The sequence below is a fragment of the Ornithorhynchus anatinus genome, chromosome 5, assembly GCF_004115215.2.
Source record: "Ornithorhynchus anatinus isolate Pmale09 chromosome 5, mOrnAna1.pri.v4, whole genome shotgun sequence".
Classification (NCBI taxonomy): Eukaryota; Metazoa; Chordata; class Mammalia; order Monotremata; family Ornithorhynchidae; genus Ornithorhynchus; species Ornithorhynchus anatinus.
In genome coordinates this window covers 15520842-15538789 of record NC_041732.1, presented here as the reverse complement: position 1 = coordinate 15538789, position 17948 = coordinate 15520842, and the positions used below count along the sequence as shown (strand labels likewise).

The window sequence follows — 17948 nt, the reverse complement described above, 5'->3', positions numbered from 1 at the left end:
ACAGAGAGCCCTCATATTTCTCTCTCCACTTGGATGCAGCCCAGATGGATGGCCTCGACGTTTCTCTTCAAAACTTTTCTTCGGATCCCAGGGAGACCTCCTCTTCCCTTCTGGTTTCTTGGGCTCCAGTCCAGGAACATAAGGGTTTAGTTTCCCGTCCACCTCCCAAGAGACTCTTCTTTCATCTTGGGGCACTATAAGGCTTAATCCAGTGCACAGTAGAAGCAGCCTCCCCAGATCGAAGCACAACTCACGTTCTGAGCCCCTGCTCACTTCCTCAGGGTCACTGAGTTCAGCTACCGTTTTGGGAATGCCTCTCCCAACCCCCCAACCCCCCAGTGCTGCGGCTTGGAGCAGGGCCCTTTATCAATTTGTTGGATGATTTTTCTGAAAACTGTACTTCTTGTGGTAAGCATCCAGCAGCCGCAAGTCCAAGGGAACGAATCCAAGTGGTGAGGCCCAGCCTACAGTCGGGCCCGGCTAGGGTTGCCATTCCCATTCCCACCTCTTCCCAGACTGATCCCGGGAATGACCTACTGCACACACTTTAATGTGTGCTTCCCTCTTACACCATGATTTGGCTGGAGCTCAAGAATCAATCAATGGTATTCATTCAGGGCTTACTGTGTGCACTACAATAAGTGGTTGGGAAAGTATAATACAACAGATTTGATGGACATATTCCCCACCCACAAGGAGCTTACAATCTAGGGAATAGAATGCCAATGTGGAAAGATGGACTGGTGCCAGGTTCTGAAGAAGATCAACTTAGGGATTGGCTTAGGAATTCCAAGGTTTGAGCTGTCCCCAGAATCAAAATCACCCAGAGAACAGCAGACAGGCAGTGCAGAGAGTAGGGGTTGATAGAAAAGACCCTTCTGGTCAGGGGAACTCCCTCCTTCTGCACCAGTTGTAGTTTCCATCCAATCACGTGTCTCAGGGCAGGGATAGTGCCTACCAACTCTACTGACCTCTCCCAAGCGCTTAGGACTGAGCTGTGCAAAAAGGAAGTGCTCAATAAGCACTTGAGCCCTTTGATAGCCATCCCAGCCCCAGAACACTTATGTACATATCCTTGTACTCTACTATTTCCCCTAACCCTAATCTATTCTGTCTGGCAAATAGTAAGCACTTACCAAATACCACAATTATTATTAAAATTGTTAATTTAATGTCTGTCTCTCCCTGTAGACTGCAAGTTCCTTGTGGGCAGATATCACATCTACCCATTTTGTTGTACTATACTCTCCCCAAGCACCTAGTATTGCTCTTTGCATACAGTAAGCGCTCAATAAATACCACTGATTGAATGAATAATTGATAGATCAGTTCCCATTTTCAGGTCACATTGTCTGAGACTTGGTATTACTATATTAAAATGTTTTCTCTTTCCCCCTTTTTCTTGACTGCCCTATTTCCACTTAACATTAGGAGCTCCCATTTTCCCCTTCCGTGTCCTATCCTGCACATCAGTGTAGATGTGAGCAGAGCTTCAAAGCTAGGAGACTGACTTAATAATAATGATGGCATTTGTTAAGTCCTTACTATGTGCCAAGCACTGTTTTAAGCACTGGATTAGATAGAAGGTAATCAGGTTACCCCATGTGGGGCTCCCAGTCTTAATCCCCATTTTACAGATGAGGTCACTGAGGCCCAGAGAAGTTAAATGACTTGCCCAAAGTCACACAGCTGATAAGTAGCAGAGCCAGGATTAGCAGTCATGACTGCTGACTCCCAAGCCCAGGCTCTTTTCACTAAGCCACGCTGCTTCTCAGTTCCAGAACTTCATTATTTGCCCTTCTACCTTGCCACTTAATTTTGACTTTGGCCTACAAGTGATGCTGATGGAAGTATGGAGAGATGTTAGCAGTCAGTCGTAGCATTTGAAAAGGATCCAGGCCCTTAGCCAGAGAAAAACCTGGACAGCATTACAGACCTAGAAACCTTCAATTTAGTCTGAACCTTGACCGTACACGGATGTTTCACTCTGCCTGCCAGATTCCCAAAGCATGCGCTGGCTTCCTTGTCTCAATTTGACTCTTCTCTGTCTCTTGTCCAGTGGGTTGTTAATGTTGGCCAGTGTGCTGTCTAGGTAGCAGAATTTGGTAATTGCCTTTATTCATTGTGATGCCAGCGCTGCTGCTACTTCAGCTAAAAATGGGGCTTTCACATAATCATAATAATAACAGTAAAACACTTTGCATAATGTGCTGCACAGCTGCATGCCTAACCACTTGTTGCACTCAGTACACCGGCAGAAAGAGAGTCTGGTAGGGACATGAGAGTATGAGTGGCACTCAGAAACCACTAGCACTTCAATCGATTCTTCTGTAATAATAATAATAATGCTGGTGTTTGTTAAGCGCTTACTATGTGCCGAGCACTGTTCTAAGCGCTGGGGGAGATACAGGGTCATCAGGTTGTCCCACGTGAGGCTCACAGTTAATCCCCATTTTACAGATGAGGTAACTGAGGCACAGAGAAGTGAAGTGACTTGCCCACAGTCACACAGCTGACAAGTGGCAGAGCCGGGATTCGAACTCATGACCTCTGACTCCCAAGCCCGTGCTCTTTCCACTGAGCCACGCTGCTTCTCTACTGTTCTCTACTCTTCTGTACAGGTTATTGGTCCTGAAGTCTCAGGACTAGAGGCTTATCTGTCTTTCCCAGGAGGAGAATCCACCATCCCCCTCATCATAATCATGATCATCATTATCATCATCATTATCACTTACTCCACCCCACCACCATCCAGCGATTTTGAGACAGCCAGTCAAGATTTGAAAGTTCAGGGGCTCTGAGTGGACATTATTTGCAGAATTAGGATGCGAAGTTGTCTTACAATCGTCTCAAATAACTGACCACTCTTCCCTGGCTCCCTAGACACAACCTTCGGCAGATCCAACATAACCCCTGTATTAACAGTTTTCATTTCCAGTGTGTGCTCTAGATTGGAATGGGCCACCCAGACACTGTGATTCTCTAATATCTGCTATTGAACAGGACCCACTAAGAACCACCAGTTTATTTTACAGATAGAATTCTCAAAATCTTAATTTCCTAAGGCAGAAATAAGTCAACTTGTCTTCAAAAGCATTTCCTAGCCCATTATAACAAATACACAGAAATATTGGCCTCAAGTTTCAAAGTTTGTTCGAAAGGCCACTCTGGACAGACTAAGAAAATCCAAAAATATCTACTTGGATCTGTATTTCCTGCCTGTGGCAGCCATAATAATAACAATCTGAAAACGTTTGAAATCATAAATTTGCCAATGTAGAGAAACATATGTGTCCTCCACATGGAGACATGTTATGAATATTCATAAAATTGCTCTGTAGCTTATTCAACTCTGATTTGCTGCAAGTTCTTCTGCATGAGTAGACTACTGAGAGTGTCAACCCGATCTCAAACGTAGGTTACAGAATGATGTCGTGTGTGTTCTATGTAAGAAACAAATATTCACTCATGAGAATAAGTTAGCTGTGGCCTTGCATTTCCTCTCAGTGTTGCTGGCTTTAGGTATTTGGTTACACAGTGTCTCTGAGAGAAACTGACTCGCTGGCTAGTCCACAACCTAATGCACAACTGAATGGAATTGGTATTTGAAAGTAATCAAATTTTAGAGTAATGTCATCCAGGAAGAATTCAACAAGGGAAACAATTATATTTGCCTTTCTGAGCCTGTTGGCAGTTTGGAAGGTCACAGCAAGGTTTGGTGGGGTGGGGGGGTGGGGGGGAAGACAGCAGCTTGTCTTACTTTCGCTTTTAGCAAAAGAAACTCCCCACTGAGACTCAAGACACTTAAAGAATGATAATGCATGGTGCTTATTAAGTACTCACTTTGAGCCTAGCACTGTGCTAAACACTGGGGTCGATCCAAACAATCAGATCAGACACAGTCCCTGTCCCAAATAATGAGGGAGGGCGGGTACTGAATTCCCAGTTTACAGATGAGGAAAATGAGGCACAGAGAAGTGAAATGACTTACCCAAGATGCAGAATAGGTGAGTTCATATCCAACAGAACACCATTCTCCCCATGTTTAAAACTTGTCCTCCAGAAGTCTTCCCTGATTAATCTTTCATCTCTCCACTCTACTCTCCACCCCCTCCCAAATTAACCCCAAAATACTTAGGTATTCAACCCATCCCTAGAACACTTATGTTCACATATTTACACTTTATTCTTTCTCTTAGCTGTAATTTATTTTAGTGTCTGTCTCCCCAACTAGATATGTAAACTCCTTGTCAGCAGAGGTCATGTCTGCCAACCTTATTGTATTCTTCCAAGCACTCTGCACACAGTAACTGCTCAATAAATACCACTGATTGATTGACTGATTCAAAGTATCCCCCAGCCACTGAGCTCCAGGTTAAAAACTCAGCTCTGGGGATCTTGGGCTGGCACCCTGCTGGGAAGCGGAAAGATCTTTTTTTCGTTATCCATCCACCTGGGGATCTCCTGGCATCTGGGGGATGGGTGATCCATTGACCTTAGCCCTGGGTGGGTGGGAGGAGTTGAGAACAACACACTTCCATTTTAGGGAAGTAGCATGGCCTAGTGGGAAGAGCACATTCAGTGGAAAGAGCACGGGCCTGGGAGTCAGAGTACCTGGTTACTAATCCCGACCCTGCCAATTGCTTGCTGTCTGACTTTTGGCAAGTGTCCCCAGGTGAACTGGGGCACCTACCATCTCAAGGTCAAATGTTATCTTGTGAGCCAGCAGAGTGGAATCTGGAAGCATGGGCAGGACACCACCCCCATAACTGAAACCACAAGATTGACATACCAGGCCAGGAATACAGAAGGTATCCGTCGCACCTGTGCCAAACAAGTGAAGTATGGAGGTAGGAGGGGCGGGGAGCGGAGATTGGACAAGTGGATGCTGAAAGCTGGAATGACCTGGGAGCACAGGTAATAAATACCTGTGGCCTCTGATCTCCAGGCAGCAGACCAGGATTTGCAACAGCCCCTCACGTGTTGCCCCTGCCCAGAGCATGGGGTGCCTTCTCTGTCCGAACTAAGTGAGGGACCATGGGATGAGTGAGTGTCTCACTGAGCGTTTGTGGGTGGGAGCAAGTTGCTTTGCTATGGGAGGGTAACACATAAGTGAATTTCTCCCAAGTGGGAAGCGTTTGTGGGCGGGAGGTAGGTGCTTCGCCAATTGTGAGCACACATAAGTAGATTCCTCCATGTGGAATGCGTTCGTGAGCAGAAGCTCGCTGATTTGTTCCATGCGAGCAATGCATAAGTGAATTCTGCCTGGGAGGGAAATGTCTTTGTGAGGGACCTAGTTGCTTCGCCCCATGCAAGCAATACCTAAATATATTCCTCCTGATAGGGAAGCCACACTATAATTAAATAATCCTAAATATTCCTCCCAAAAGGGGAAGTTCAATTTGCTGTGTTCAAAATAATTAATTATATCTTTCCCAAAAGCTACGTGGGAAAATCTTGAACGTCTCAGTGGCGCCAATTCCCCAACCTGTTCCCAAGTGATGGGTGACTGCAAGTCATTTAACTTCTCTGTGACTCAGTTCCTCAACTTTTAAATGGGGATTAAATACTGGTTCTCCCTCCTACTAAGCTTGTGAGCCCTGTGTGGGACAGGGACTATGTCTGACTTAATTAACTTGTACTTACCCCAGCGCTTAGAACAGTGTTTGACACATAGTCTTCTGTCTATCCCCACTCCAGTCCATACTTCAATCTGCTGCCTGGATTATTTTTCTATAAAAATGTTCAGGACATAATAATGTGGTATTTGTTAAGCGCTTACTGTGCAAAACATTGTTCTGAGTGCTGGGGGGATACAAGGTGATCAGGTTGTCTTGCGTGGGGTTCACAGTTTTTAATCCCCATTTTACAGATGTGGTAACTGAGGCACAGAGAAGTTAAATGACTTGCCCAAAGTCACACAACTGGCAAGCGGTGGAGCCAGGATTTGAACCCATGACCTCTGACTCCCAAGCCCAGGCTCTTTCCACTGAGCCATGCTGCTTCTCTAATGTCACCCCCCTCCTCAAAAAACTCCAGTGGTTGCCCATCAACCTCCATATCAAACAAAAACTCCTTCAACATTGGCTTTAAAGCACTCCATCACCTTGCCCTCTCCTACCTCACTTCTCTCCTTCTAAACCCAACCCACACACTTCTCTCTTCTAGTACTAACCTTCTCACTGTGCCACTATCTCTCATTTGGCTGCTGACCCCTAGCCCACGTTCCCGCTCTGGCCTGGAACGCTCTGCCTCCTCAACTCTGACAATTACTCTCCCCCACTTCAAAGCCTTACTAGAGGCACATTTCATCCAAGAAGGCTTCCCAGACTAAGCCCCACTTTTCCTCATCTCCCACTCCCTTCTGTGTCACCCTGACTTGGTCCCTTTGCTCTTCCCCCTTCCCAACCCCACGACACTTATGTACATATCTGTAATTTCATTTATTTGTATTTGAACAGTGCTTGGCACATAGTAAGCACTTAACAAATACCATCATCATCATCATCATATCTATCAGACAATTACTCTCTCCTCCTTGAAAGCATATAGAAGGCACATCTTCCAAGAGGCCATCTCAGACTAAGCCCTTCTTTCTTCCTTTCCACTTCCTTCTGTATCATCTTGTCTTGTTCCTTTATTCATTCCCCCATCCCAGCCCCACAGCACTTAGGTACATATCTGTAATTTTATTTACTTATATTACTGTTTGTCTCCCCATCTAGACTATAAGCTCATTGTGGGCAGTGAATGTGTCTGTTCTACTGTTCTACTGTTCTCTCCCAAGCTCTTAGTACAGTGCTCTGCACACAGTAAGCACTTATTAAATACAACTGAATGAATAAATTAACATAGGGATTAACAAATACCAATTTTTTTTAAAGGGATATCACTGGGTGGGGTTTGCTGATGCACCCTACCCTGGAGCAGGGAGAGCACTTCAGAAATTGTACACTTTTGAGAGTGCCATTAGTTTAGATCCCAAACCAAAGCCATAAATGACAATCTATTCTCCTTATTTCTCAACCAGATGAAGGTGGTGAATCCATACTCCTGGAATTCCCAACCCTGGCTTTGTGCCATCTCTTCATCCATTCATCCGTTAAAAAGGACCCTCCTCCAGACATCTTCATTCAATAGTATTTATTGAGCACTTACTGGAGTCAGTCTCTCTCTCTCTCTCTCGCTCTCTGTCTCTCTCCTACCTCCAGAAGGGGATCAGATGAGGTAACACCTCTCCACTGTCAGGAGTCTCTCACCAGCTAACTCTTCTATCTGCAATTCTGGGGACCCTATACTCATTCTTAGGAGACACAGACAGAAATGTAAGCAGTTCACCCCTCTTCCCCCTCCTCTAACCTTGGGGTACATCAGTTTTACAGGAAGAAGCATGGTCCACTAACTCTGCTTTACTGCCCACCCTGTCTAAACAGTCCCAGAGCAGCTCTTCAAGCTGTCAGAGGAACCCTGGATGAGCTGGCTGGCCATTTGAAACTTGGTTCAGCCTGGCTGGGCACCAGGGCCAGAGTTCCAGATTCTGTCTCTGGTCCATCTGGAGGAATGGGCCATGACTGGCTGTGAGCCACTGTGCATATGGAAGCAGCTCCAAGCCTGACCCAACCTAGCCCATAAGTGGCTGACCTGCAAGGCTCATGGAGCTGCCCCTAGTAGTAGCAGTAATATAATTTATTAAGTGCTTACTGTGGGCAGAGCACTGTACTAAATGCTTAGAGAGAATTGACAAGTGGGAATTGGACAGGGTCCCTGGCCCACAAGGGGCTTACAATCCACGAGGCCCCACATGGTTTGGCCACAATAAGTTGATGGTGTGGGGAAGCAGAGTTGCAGGGTTACCAATGAGCGTGCTTGAAAAGCTCCCAGCACAGAGCACTAGAGGAATCACAGTCATGTCCTGGGGCTGGATCCACTGACCTGCCCAGCCCACTTCCACCCCATATAAACATCCTTAACTGGACTCTAGGTCTACGCATGTCTCTGGGAGAAGAGGAAAAAACTGTTCAGAGGACAGGCAGGATGGTCAAGTCATGGCAGGGTGGACAGTCTATCCTCACTGAACAATCATTCTTATGTGACCAGGGCTATGACATGTTTGCATTCAGACCTGACCTTTGCACAGAGAGAAAAGCAGAAGATGCTCCAACTTCATTTTTCAAACCCATAAAAGCCTTGAGAAAATATGGTCTGGTCTGGAGTGCTCTTCTCTGGGAGGAACATTATCCAGTTGAGATTCTACTCCTCAGCATCCCTAGGTTTCTGGGGTGTATGGGAAATAGTCATTTGGATCAACAGGTCTGAGTCTGGCTCTACAATGGACTGACTGGGGAACTGCGACCATGCTGAGAAGCAACATGGCCTGAGGGGAAGAATCTGGGTTTACAGGTCAGAACAACTGGGTTCTAATCCCAGGCTTGCCACTTGCCTGTGGTGTGACCTTGAGTAAACCATATCATTTCTCTATGCCTCAGTTTCCTCATCTTTAAATGGGGACTAACTACCCATTCTCCCTCCTACTAGCCCCATGTAGAACAAGGACTGTATCCAACCTGAATATCTTGTATCACTTCAGCTGCTTAGTACAATGCTTAACACATTGTAAATGTTTTAAAAATACCACAATTATTATTATTATTATTATTATTATTAGTCAGCTCATGGGATCGGGTCTTCAGTTTCCTCCCAGAACACTGAGGGCTCCATTACCTGCTCCTGTCCTCCTCTCCAGGATGGTGGGAGGACCTTGGGCAAGTCAGTCAATTTCTCTGTGCCTCAGTCAGAATTTAACAAATACCACAGTGATTATTATCATTATGGCTATTATTAACAGTCCTTAAGTGCGCAAAGAAATCCAGCCTGCTCCAGGCCCCTCCTGGAGATTAGGCATGCTGTGGGGGAGAGGACATTTGGCTTCTATGTCTACTGACCTCCCATTCAAGCACCTCCTGAGAGAGTAAGATGCTCCTCCTCCACAGGTGCGCGAGCAATCACTCCAAGTACCCCAGGCATCCCAGCCGCCATCTTTGTCTTCATCCGAACGGGCTGTTCTTGAAGTCTAGGAAGAGAAAAAGGGCGTTGAAGATGACCTTGCTCAAGAGGAAGTCAGAAGTCCTGAATAGGCCCAGACAGTGTGTTCTGGGGGGAAATCTGGAGGTCTGAGAAGAAAGATTGACAGATGGGATTCCTAGAATCAAACACTGGATAGGATTTAGGGACAGGGTGATCCATCACCCTGGCTAGGGCAGTTCAGGAAAGGAAGCACTTTTGAATCTAGAGCTGGGGAAACAAATAAAGAGAGAATCAAATTGGAAATCTTTGGGGGATTTCCTGCCTTGAGAGATTTGAGGTGGGATCCATTGTCAACTCTACAACTAATGAGTTTTTTACTACAGGCTACAAGGTGCTTGTCCTAAGTCTACACTGCCTGCACAGAACAGTGCTTCACACATAATAAGCGCTTAACAAATACTATCATTATTATAAGCCATAAATGTCTTCAGAGCAGTAAGGAGAGTTGGTGGAGGTGGGGTGAAGGGGTGGTTGACTTTCTCAAAATCCCTCTTTTCCCATCGTGGTTTTGTTATTTTCCCTGAAGTTATTTGAAATAGCCTTGCCAACATCTACCTGTCTACATTTTCATTTTATCTTCGAAAGTTGGGAGGCAGCATGGCCTAGTGGAAAGAGAACAGGACTAGGAGTTATGAAATCTGCATTCTAGTCTCACCTCCATTTCTAGCCTGCTGTGTGACCTCTCTGGGTCTCAGTTTTCTCTTTCCCTACCTCTTGGACTGTGCACCTCATGTGAAACAGAGACCATCTGATCTAAATATTTTGTATTTATCCTAGCGCTTAACAGAGTTGCCACTTAAGAAGTTCATAGCAAATGACATTATTAAAGTCAAAATTCAGTGCTTAGGAAGACCACGATAGGCTGATGGGGAGATTGTTGATTTCTGCTCTTACCTTCAGGGCTGATCTACAGGTATCAATTCTCCTGCATAATTAAGAAGGGGATTGAGTTACAGGAAAGACATCAATGAGGAGAGCTGGAGACAAAGTCTCTGACATCCTGGGTTTACTGACAGTGTCTTCTCCAGGTTTCCCTCCCATCTGAGTGGCTGCTCATTCTCACTCTTTTTCAGGCACCTCCTCTGCCTCTCACTGTCTAACCATGGGAGTCAAGGCTCAGTTTTGGGTCCCCTTCTATTTTCCATCTATACGCACTCCCCTGGAGAAATCATTTACTGCCATGACTTCAACTACCATCTCTACACAGATGACTCCCAAATCTACCTCACCAGTCTTTGATCTCTCTCCTCTGGAGGCTCAAATTTTCTCAATCAGTGGTATTTATGAAATGCTTACCATGTGCAGAGCACTGTACTAAGTGCTTGGGAGAGTACACTATAACAGCACAACAGAATCGGTAGACACATTACCTGCCTGCAATGAGCTTACAGTTTAGAGGACGAGTTTATGGTCTCCATAAAATACAGATCCTCTGAATCTAAGTATGTCTAAGCTTCTCTCTAATGGTAAATCAAACACTTTTGTTAGCTGCATCGACCACCGCTGCAATCGTTAGAACCCAGAGAGGTAACTGTTTAAACACTTTCATAGAAATTGTCTTGTCTTATGTTGTCGAGTCATCTCTGACTCCATGACACCATGGTCACATCTCTCCCACAACGGCCCACCTCCAACTGCAATCGTTCCAGTAGTAGATCCATAGAGTTTTCTTGGTAAAAATATGGAAGCAGATTACTTCTGCCGCCTTCCACGCAGTAAATTTGAGTCTCCTCCCTCGACTCTCTCTCATGCCAATGCTGCCCAGAATAGGGAACATTTGACTCCCTAGCTAGGAATGGAATGAATATGCCTCCGCTTGACTCTTCCTCCTGTAGCCGAGACTGGTAGAGTACTGGAAACTCTCCAGATGCGACCTTGAGAGGACTCACAGAAACTAGGAACAGCCAAATCATTCATGAGTCAATCAGTCAGTCAATCATATTTTGTGAGCACTGACTGTGGACAGAACATTGTACTAAGCGCTTGGGAGAGTACAATAGGACAGTCACATTCCCTTGCCCACAACAAGCTTGCAGTCTAGAGTTACTCTTCTCCTGCCTTCAGGACATCTGGACACGATGTACTGCGGATACCTCAAACTTAATGCGTCCAAAACAGAACTCCTCATCTTCCCACTCAAATCCTGTCCTCCACCTGTCTTTCCCATCATTGTAGTCAACATAAGTATTCTCCCTATCTCGTACATCCCATAACCTCCATAAACTTCAGTCCACATATTCAATCCGTCACCAAATCTTCTCAGTTCTACCTTCACGTCATCTCCAAAATCTACCTTTTCCACTCCATCCAAACTGCTACTATTATTGTTCGAGCACTTATCATTTGTCATATTGTATCATATCAGCAGGCAGCAATGCCTAGTGGAAAGAGCATGGGCCTGGGAGTCAGAGGACCTGGGTTCTAATCCCAGCTCCACCATTTACCTGCTGTGCCTCCTTCATTCATTCATTCATTCATTCATTCAATAGTATTTATTGAGCGCTTACTATGTGCAGAGCACTGTACTAAGCGCTTGGAATGAACAAGTCGGCAACAGATAGAGACAGTCCCTGCCCTTTGACGGGCTTACAGTCTAATTGGGAGAGACAGACTTCTCTGTGCCTCAGTTCCCTTATCTGTAAACTGGGGATTCAAAATCAGTTTCTCCCTCCTATGTGAGCTTCAGGTGGTACCTGATTATCTTGTATCTACCCCAGCACTTAGAACAGTGCTTGACACATAGTAAGCGCTTAACAAGTACCATTATTATTATTGTTATTATTATTATTTTATCCCACAATGTCTACTGCAGCAGCCTCCTTGTTGACCTCCCTGCCTTCTCCCTCTCTCTCTGCTCCTGTATTTACTTCACTCTGCTTCCTGGATCATTTTTCTAAAAAAAAAAATCAATCCACATCTCCGTACATCTAAAACCTTTAGTGATTCCCATCCACCTCCACAAACAGAAACTCTTTACCATCAGCCTTAAAGCACTCAATCAGCTCAATCCCTCTCACTACAACCTAGCTGTCTCACTTTGCTCCTTCCACATCAACTTACTCATTATACCTCAGTATCATCTATTTCACTGCTAACCACTTGCCCTCATGCACCCTCTGGCCCACAGCACCTTCCTCAGCGATATATGACTGATGAACACTCTTCACAGTTTCAAAGCTTTATTAAAAATACATTCCCTCCAAGAGGCCTTCCCTGAGAAGCCATCATATCTGCTATGCCCTTTCCCTTTGGCATCACCTAAACTCTCGGATCTGTACTCTTTAAGCGCTTGATATTCATAACAAACTCAGCCTTACAGCACTTACGTATGCACCCATAATCACTTATTTACGTTACTATCCCTCTTCCCCTGTAGTATGCAAGTTACAGGCAGGTAACTGTTGCAATCCTGGCTCCACCACTTGTCTGCAGTGTGACCTTAGGCAAGTCACTTCATTTCTCTGTAACTCAGTTACCTCATCTGTAAAATGGAGATTAAGACTGTGAGCCCTAGTGGGACAGGTACTATGTCTAACACCATTTACTTGTATCTACCCCAGCACTTAGTACAGTGCCTAGCATATAGTAAATGCTTAGCAAATACCAAAATTATTACTATCATTATTCCCCATCTACAATCAGTCCCTTGGAGAACTCCGTTGCTCCCATGGCATCAACTGAGAATAAACATTGCTTAGTGGGTAAAGCATGGGCCTGGGAGTCAGAAGGACCTGGGTTGTTATCCTGGCTCTGCCACCTGTCTGCTGTGTGATTCTAGGCAAGTCACTTCACTTCTCTCTGCCTCAGTTACCACATATGTAAAATGGGGATTAAAATTGTGAGCATCCTCTGGGACATGGATGGTGAGCAACTTGATTAGCTTGTATGTACCCCAGCACTTGGTACGAGCTTAATAAATATTATTTTTTTAAAAGTCCCCAAATCTACATCTCCAACCCCAAACTCTCTTCTTTCCTACATTCTTGCATTTCCTCCTGCCTTCAGGACATCTCTACCTGGATGTTCCACAACACCTCAAACTAAACATGGTCAATACTGAAGTCCTAATCTTCTCTCTCAAAACTCTCTCCTCCCCATCTTTCCCATCAATTTAGACAATACCATTATCCTCCCTATCACACAAGCCTGTAATCTTGGCGTTGCGGTCAACTCATCTCTCTCATTCCACCCCCATATTCAACCTGTCACCAAATCCTGTCAGTTCTACCTTCACAACATTGCTAAAATCCACTCTTTCCTTATCCTATCTCTCCCTGACTACTCCATCTGCTTCCTCGGTGACCTCTTGTCCTCCTGTTTTTCCCCACTCCAGTCCAAACTTCACTCTCATGCATGGATCAGTTTTCAACAAAAACTTTCAGTCCATGCCTATCCATGCCTCAGGACCCACCAGTGGCTGCCCATCTACCTTAACTCCTTACCATTGGCTTTAAAGCGTTCAATCCACTTTCTCCATCCTAACTCACCTCACTGATCTTCTACTTTAGCCCAGCCCACAAACTACACACCTACTAGAGGTGAGTCAGCTTACACACTGTATCTCAATCTTGTCCGTCTCGCCACAGACCCCTTCACACAACCTATGCAAAACCTGTAATTCCCTCCATCCATATATGCCAGACCACCACTCTCCCCATCTGCAAGGCATTATTAAAGTCACATCAACTCCAAGAGACCTTCCCTGATTAAGCCTGCTTTCCCCTGACTCACTCTCCCTTCTACATTGTCTTATGCACTTAGATCCAGTGATCTTTGGGCATTTGATAGTCACCCTTCTCTCAGCATCGTGGTACTTAGTTACATATCTTTAAATTATATATTATAAATTACTTTATCATATTTATTGAGTGCTTATTGTGTTCACAGCACTCTACTGAGCACTTGGAAGAGTACAATATAACTGAGTTGGTAGACACAATCCCTGCCCACGATGAATTTACAGTCTAGTGGGATTACCTAAAACAATCCCATTACCTTGTGCCAACCCAGCAACTAATACAGTGTCCGGTACATAGTACGCACTTAAAAAATACCATAAAAAATAATATTTATTGGTATTAAGGTCTGTCTTCCCCTCTAGACATTAAACTATGGGCAGGGACTGTCTCTATTAATTCTGTTGTATTGCAAGTACTTAGTATAGTGTTCTGCACATAGTAAGCATTCAATGAATACCATTGATTGATAGACTGATCAATCTGTCACCAAACTCTATCAGTTCTATCTTCCCAACATCTCTAGAATCCACACCTTTTCCCCTTCATCCAAATGACTTCGTCAGCCTCCTCGCTGACCTCCCTGAATCCAGTCTCTCCCCTCTCCAGTCCATTCTTCACTCTGAAACACCAATGCAGTCCAAATTCCCTACCCTTAAAAATCTCCAGGGGTTGTCCATCCACTTTAATAGCAAATAGAAAATCCACACCTTCAGCTTTAAGGCAATAGTCTTCCTCCCTCCAACCTAACCTCGCTGATATTCTACTACAACTCAACCTGAAAAGTCTGCTTCATCTCTCCCCGCTTCAGTCTATACTTCACTCTGCTGTCCAGATTATCTTTCTACAGAAACGCTCTGGGAATGTCACCCCCTCCTCAACAATCTCCAGTGGCTGCCTATCAACCTTCGCATGAAGTAAAAACTCCTCACTATTGGCCTCAAAGCTCTCCATTACCTTTCTCCCTCACCTCCCTTCTCTCCTTCTACAGCCCAGCTCAAACACCCCGCTCCTCTGAGCTAACTTCCTCACTGTGCCTCGTTCTTGCTTGTTCTACCGCCGACCCCTGGCCACATCCTACCTCTGGTCTGAAATGCTCTCCCTCCCCACATTTGCCAAACGAGCTCACTTGCCCCCCTTCAAAGCCTTACTGAGAGCTCACCTCCTCCAGGAGGCCTACCCAAACTGAGTTCCCCCTTTTCCTCTGCTCTCCTCCCCTCCCCATTTCCCCTACTCTCTCCCTCTGCTCTACCCCGTTCCCTGCCCCACAGCACTTGTGTATATTTGTACATATTTATTATTGTATTTATTTAATTAATTATGTGTATATATCTATTATTTTGATGTTATTGATGCCTGTCTACTTGTTTTGTTTTGCTGTCTGTCTCCCCTTCTAGACTGTGAGTCCGTTGTTGGGTAGGGATTGTCTCTATCTGTTGCCAAATTGTACTTTCCAAGAACTTAGTACAGTGCTCTGCACAAAGTAAGCACTGAATAAATACGATTGAATGAATGAATGCTCCTCTAACACCAATCTAATCTCTTTACCTCAACCTCCTCTAACCCACCAACTCCTTGCCCACAGAAGCATGGCCTAGAGGGTAGACCATAGGCCCAGGAGTCAGAAGGATCTGGGTTCAAATACCGACTCTGCCACTTGTCTACTGTGTGACCTTGGGAAAGTTACTTCACTTCTCTGTACTTCAGTTACCTTATCTGTAAAATGGGGATTAAGACTGTGAGCCCCAAGTGGGACAGGGACTGCATCCAACCTGATTTGCTTGTATCTACCCCTGGGCTTAGTACAGTACCTGGCACAGAGTAAGTGCTTAAATACTGTAAATATTACTATTATCATTGTCGTTATTATTATTATCCTCCTCAGTCCTGGAAGTCCCTCCCTCATCATAGCTGACAAACTACCATTCTCCCCACCTTCAAAACCTTCCTAAAATCCCATCTCTCCAAAATACCTTCCCTGACTAAGCCTTCATTTCTCCTATCTGCACACCCCCCTGCATCAAATATGCACTTGGCTGTGTACCCGTTAACTACTTTGATACTTGTTCCCTCCTACCTCACCTCACTACTCTCCTACCACAACCCAGCCTGCACGCTACGCTCCTCTGATGCTAACCTTCTCATTGCACCTCTATCTCATCTTTCTCACTGCCAACCTCTCGCCCACACCCTCTTTCCTGGAACACCCTTCTCCTCATATCTGACAGACTCTCCCCTTCTTCAAAGCCTTTTTGAAGGCACATCTCCTCCAGGAAGCCATCCCTGATTAAGCCCTCCTTTCCTTTTCTCCCACTCTTTTCTATGTCACCCTGTCTTGCTCCCTTTATTCCACCCTCATCTCAGCTCCACAGTGCTTATATACATATCTGTAATTTATTTATTTATATTAATGTCTGTCTCCCCCACTAGACTGTAGGGACTGTGTCTATTGTTATTTTATACTCTCCCAAACACTCAGTACAGTGCTCTGTACACAGTAAGCGCTCAATAAATATGACTGATACCCACCCTCTCCCAGCCCCAGGGCACATATGTCAACATCCTTATGTTCTACTATTACCCCACTTTCTCATCTACTTAAATATCTGTCTGCCCCTGTAGACCGAAAACTCCTTGGGGGCAAGGCTCGTGTCTACCAACTCTACTGAATTATACTTTCCTAAGTGCTTAGTACAGTGTTCTGCCTGCAGTAAGTTCTCAATAAATATAACCAATTGATCCAATGGCAGCCTGGACACCACTTCTCTGCTGTGAGACCTTGGACAAGTCACTTCACTTCTCTGGGCCTTGGTTACCTCAGCTGTATAATAAGGATTAAGAATCTGAGCCCCATGTGGGACAGGGATTGTGTCCAATCTGATTTGCCTGTTTACACTCCAGCACTTAGAAATGTGCTTGACAAATACCATTATTATTCATCGAGGCTGTCAGAGAGTACTGGGGTGGAGGGGACTCGACCCCCAGGGGCAGCAGGCTCTTCTTCTCACAGACCCTGGACAGGCATGACAAGCTTTGTCAAGCTGAAGCAGGGCGAGCCCCGAACTAATCTGTTCGACTTTTGTTCTAATCCTGGAAAATAATTTCCAGGAATCTTCAGGGAAAGACAATGGCCTGGGTAACCCAGATGACAAGCCACCTGTCTGTGGTCCCGGAAAGCAGCGATCTGGTACCATGGACTCTGGTTTTAACCATGGCTAATATCCTCTACATTTTCTTTCTTGCCTAAACTCTGCAGGCTTCGAATCCAATCTTCCATCCCAAAAGTCAGTTTCATTGATGAGGATGCCATCTTGTTCTGAAAGGATCTGTAATTTTCAACCCAGATGGAAACTAGCAAATAGTTGAAATATTCTGACACCCGGCCAAGAAGATACACCCAGTGATGAAGAATGTTAGAGCCCTGCAAGCGGAAAAAGGTTCAGAGGAACTTGAAAGCAGCATAAGGCTGGAACATCTGTTTTCTCACTAAAATGTATAAGTTAAATCACATCTTAAAATTAACAAAGATTCAAAAGGACAACTGAGAAAATCCCTTCTCTTATGAAGAAAAATAAATGAAAATAATGAACTGCGTTCACATCACCAAAACAAATCGTGCTCTCGCTTTAACAGAGTAATGGCCTTTTCTTGATAATGTAATAACAATTTTACAAAATAATCATAACCACACCATTGCATTACAACAAGCCGCATGATATTACCAACTGGAATGCCATCTGGAGGTATAAACAATGTCCAATTGTTCTGATTCTAAGCTGCTTTGAGACACATCATCAGACTGGCGGTACCAAATTCCAACACTTGAAGTTCTGAGACGATCAAAGCAAGATTTTATGTCAACAAGACCTTCTCTGGAGCCACTGGCCATACCGAGACTGACAGTGTTGACTTAAACTCAAGCCCTTTCAATCTGCTGTTCTCTTGAGGACAAGTTCCAACACTTGGAGAATGGCTGGTGATTTCCGAGCAGTGTAATGCTCATTTATTAACTGTCTCCTTCCAGAGAATTCCTACCCTGGAACATTTTCCAACCAAACTCCTCCAGCGGAGGAAATAAAGAGCTGTGAGCATTGTTTCCAGGGAGCAGTCAAGAATGGGGAAACACAG

At 44.9% G+C, this 17948-nt stretch overlaps 1 protein-coding gene across 2 annotated transcripts in view; it reads right to left on the bottom strand.

Annotated features, from left to right (window-relative positions):
* The window catches only part of ADAMTSL3 (ADAMTS like 3), a 349633-nt gene that overhangs the window by 179445 nt on the left and 152240 nt on the right, over positions 1–17948 (bottom strand). For both annotated transcript variants that reach the window (XM_029066196.2, XM_029066195.2), the window contains exon 4: positions 8943–9070. In XM_029066196.2, coding sequence (XP_028922029.1) covers positions 8943–9070 — 128 coding nt within the window. The remainder of the gene's footprint in view (positions 1–8942; positions 9071–17948) is intronic.